The 3,935-nt window shown below is 37.2% G+C and overlaps 1 protein-coding gene across 1 annotated transcript; it reads right to left on the bottom strand.

Annotated features, from left to right (window-relative positions):
• Positions 1-1,672: 1,672 nt before the first annotated feature.
• Positions 1,673-3,468, bottom strand: LOC107628426 (uncharacterized). Its single transcript, XM_088506382.1, has 4 exons — positions 3,301-3,468; positions 3,113-3,205; positions 2,914-3,015; positions 1,673-2,062 (listed from the first exon to the last, which is right to left on the bottom strand). The coding sequence occupies exons 1-4, from the start codon at positions 3,466-3,468 to the stop codon at positions 1,673-1,675; spliced, it is 753 nt and encodes a 250-aa protein (XP_088362508.1).
• Positions 3,469-3,935: the final 467 nt, after the last annotated feature.

The raw sequence follows: 3,935 nt of genomic DNA, 5'->3' as shown, positions 1-3,935 counted from the left end.
CGCCCTAACCTTCAAGAGCAAAGACCCAAGGAGGCTTCTTGTCAACGCGGCGTACGCAAAGACCAAGGTAAAGTTTGATTACTGGTTTGATATTATGCGGTTTGAAGACCCGGCGATGTGTGACTGGGCGAACTGGATTGAGTATTCCTTGTGGATACAGCATTGTGATGAGGGGCGGAGATTCGGGCACATGACGACGAATATCTCTGAGTGTGTGAACTCAATCCTGAAGGGTGTCAGAAACCTCCCTGTGTGCTCGCTGGTGAAGGCAACATACGGAAGGCTGGCCGAACTATTTGTTCGCAAGGGGAGAGAGGCTGAGGCCCAGCTGGGAACCGGACAACAATTCAGTCAGCACTTGGTGAAGTGTATCGAGGCCAACTTGAAGACGGCGAGGTGCTTCATGGTGACTTTGTACGACAGGGATAACTCGGAGTTCACCGTCGCAGAGATGACTCCGACTGGTTCGTTCTCACTGGGCTGCTACAGAGTCTCGGTTGCATCTCAAACATGTGACTGCGGATACTTCCAGGCACTTCATTTCCCGTGTCCGCACGCACTGGCATGCTGTGCCTACTCACGGCTTACATGGCAGCCTTACGTCCACCAGGTGTATCGTCTTAGTTCGGTGTTCAGTGTGTATCGGATGGAATTCACACCTCCCATTCCGGAGGATTTCTGGCCACCATATGACGAGCCGACTGTGATCCCGGACCCTAACAAGAGGCATGCGAGAGAGGGTCGTCTGAGGTCCACTAGGATACGGACCAACATGGACGAGGCAGATCCGAACCGGCCAAAGAGATGTGGCCTCTGTCAGCAACCCAGACACACACGTCGGAGTTGCCCACAGGTCGGACATGAGTAGGTGTATTGTTAGCTTTAATACTTTGTTTATTTCACTTTAGCGTTTACATTCCACTGTTATAGGTTTTCTTACTTGTTGTTGATAAGTGATAGAGTTTGTTTATGTTAATGCGATGTACTGTGCATCACATCTTACTTAATGAATATGTTCTGTTTCCAGAGTTTTTTACGAAATGTCTATTGAATTCACAAGGCAATAAATAAATCTACAAATTAAACTAATACATGATGCGAAAAATATGCTAGTAACTGAAATAAACCCTGAACAGCTATTTTCAAAGTACAATATCATGATTTGGAACAACATATATATACAACTCTGCTCCTTTATAGTTCGAACCAGCCTGGTTCGAAATACACCTGGACTAATTCGAATTACGTTGCATGGCGTGCATGAGAGGAGTTCGAATCAGCTTGATTCGAATTACATGTTTCTGTGTAATTCGAATCAGCATGGTTTGAATTACATGAAAATTGAGTGCGAAACAGGTAGGTTCGAACTACATTTAAATGTGCTTTGGTTGATTGATGAATCAGATTTTGCTTTGGCTTATTTGTGTAAAATTGTTTGGCCCTTGGCTTGTTTACGTTTTTTTACCCAAAAAAGAAACTAAGTTGTCCACTTGAAACCAAAAAGACTTTGTGCTTCCCCATTGTGCCAAGAATTGTCTTTATGTCTTCAGAAAACTACATCCAACAATTAGAAAGCTGTAGTCAAATTTAAAGGAACAAAAAAATTATAGTCAAAACATAAGCTATACAATAACATGTATACTCAAGTGTTACAACAATTTAGCACACATACCTAATCATGATTTGGTATATGAGTCGATGGAGGAGAATGCCAAGAAACTAAATTTGGATCTTGTGCACTATTTGTTGACGATTGCTTAGAACGCAAGACAGAAAGTGCTTCATCAACATTCATACCAGGAGAAGTTTGTTGCAACATAAGTTTCACAATATCTTCCAATCCTTGCAATCGTTGCTTATGGTCGTCTAATTCAGTTTTTAAAGATGTTACCTTCTCTTCACTTTGTTTTTTGATTTCATCTATTTCTTTATTTTTCTTAAGAGAAGTTTTTGTAACAGTTCTTCCATAACATCGAACTCTTCCTGAATTTTTTTTACCAAAAACTTTTTGAAATATATTAGTAAGAGTTTCTCCAGCTTCTTGAAGATCATCAAGTTTATCCTATACACACAAATATATGATATGTCTATTTTTAGTGATAAAAATTCAATGAAAGAATCTAACAACCTATTGATAACTAATAGGGGGCAGCAATCCAAAATAGCCATAAAACAGTCATAAAATAACAGTCCATGATAGCCATAAAACAGGCATAAAATAGCCATAGAACAACAATTAAATCAGCCATAAAACAGCCATGAAACAGCCATAAAACAGCAACCATGATAGCCATAAAATAGCCAAAAAGTAGATACTAAAACAACCACCACGATAGCCATAAAACAGGCATACAATAGCCATATAACAGCAATTAAATCAGCCATGAAACAGCCATAACAGTGTAACCATGACAGCCATAAAATAGTCATAAAGTAGATACTAAAACAATAACCACGATAACCATAAAACAGGCATAAAATAGCCATAGAACAGCCATGAAATAGCTATAAAACAGCAATCATGACGGCTGTAAAACAGCCATAAAGTAGATACTAAAACAACAACTACGATAGCCATAAAAAATTTGCATAAAATAGCCATAGAACAGTGATTAAATCAGCCATAAAATAGAAAACAGCAACCATGACAACCATAAAACAGCCATAAAATAAATTCTAAAATAACAACCACGATAGCCACAAAATAGGCATATAATAGCAATTAAAATAACAATCCATGACAGCCATAAAATAGTCATAAAATAGCCATAAAACAGCAACTAAATCAGCCATAAAACAGCCACAAAGTAGATACTACAATAAAATCACGATAGCCATAAAACAGCAAAGAGCATAGCATCTATGACAGCCATAAAACAACAACTAAAACAAGAAAATTATAGACTAACTTATAATAACAGCTTGTGTTTCTACATCAAGTGTTTTCCCTTTTAGTCCATTCCAAGTTGCAACAAATATTTCAGCTTGATTTGGTTCCTCTTTGTTCTCTTTTTTCTCACGCCACAGACCAAGATAGCAATTACAAGTTTATAACATGCTAAAATTAGGAAGAAGTAACGAGTAGAGAATTTTAACTCAAATGTGACCTTACCAAATCAACACGCACTCTTGCAAAATTGATTGGTCCCATTTTATGCCTCCATTGTTGCTTCTTGCGATTTTCAGAATTTATAACACACATGGCCTATGTTTAAAATAAATAATGATAAAAAAATATAAAAATTGAAAAAATTATACTTGATCATATCAAATAATAATAATTAAAACCCTCTAGCTCACTTTGACAGTTGGAATACTCCAATATGCAATTAGCTTCCGAAATTGTTTTTCTGGAATTTTCAAAGGACGATTCACCAACATATCCTCAATATTTTCAGAATATGGATCAAAATGCTTCTTTTTTATTCTTGTTTTGTAACGCTTCCATGCTCCTTGAACACCAGTCATCACCCATAGCTTTGAGGATTTTAGAAGAATGAACTTTGACTACAAACACATCAATTTCATCATATCATATGAATAAAAAGATTATTAACATATGGCATAAACATAAAGATAAATGAAGCTTACATTAATATACTTCCAAATACGCTTTTTGATTTGCTTAGGCACAACTTTTTAATTAGTGTACATCAAGGTAATAAAATCACTATCCCTCACTCTCACTATCAATCTTACTATCGCTATCGCTATCAACATCCATGCCGACTACGCTTTTTCCATGATGACTCCATCTCGTATAACCATTAACGAATCCAAAGGCAATCAAATGGATATAAATTGTTTGTCTTTTGTGCCACAAGAAATTACAACACTTTGCACAAGGGCATAAGATTTCCTCTCCTTGCGGGTATCCGGTAGAGTAAGCAAAGTCTAAGAAGTCATTGACACCATTACTAAACTCAACTTTATCT

This window comes from Arachis ipaensis, chromosome B2 (assembly GCF_059453495.1).
Source record: "Arachis ipaensis isolate K30076 ecotype BB chromosome B2, ASM5945349v1, whole genome shotgun sequence".
Taxonomy (NCBI): Eukaryota; Viridiplantae; Streptophyta; class Magnoliopsida; order Fabales; family Fabaceae; genus Arachis; species Arachis ipaensis.
Note: the sequence above shows the minus strand (reverse complement) of the source record. Positions and strands in the feature narration are given on the sequence as shown.

Excerpts from the sequence above, each read along its gene's own strand:
- LOC107628426 (XM_088506382.1), bottom strand. The coding sequence starts at position 3,468 with ATGACTGGTGTTCAAGGAGCATGGAAGCGTTACAAAACAAGAATAAAA. Across the intron at positions 3,206-3,300 it reads GGAGTATTCCAACTGTCAAA|GCCATGTGTGTTATAAATTC; the intron begins GTGAGCTAGAGG and ends TTTTAAACATAG. Across the intron at positions 2,063-2,913 it reads TAGAAACACAAGCTGTTATT|GATAAACTTGATGATCTTCA; the intron begins ATAAGTTAGTCT and ends TTGTGTGTATAG.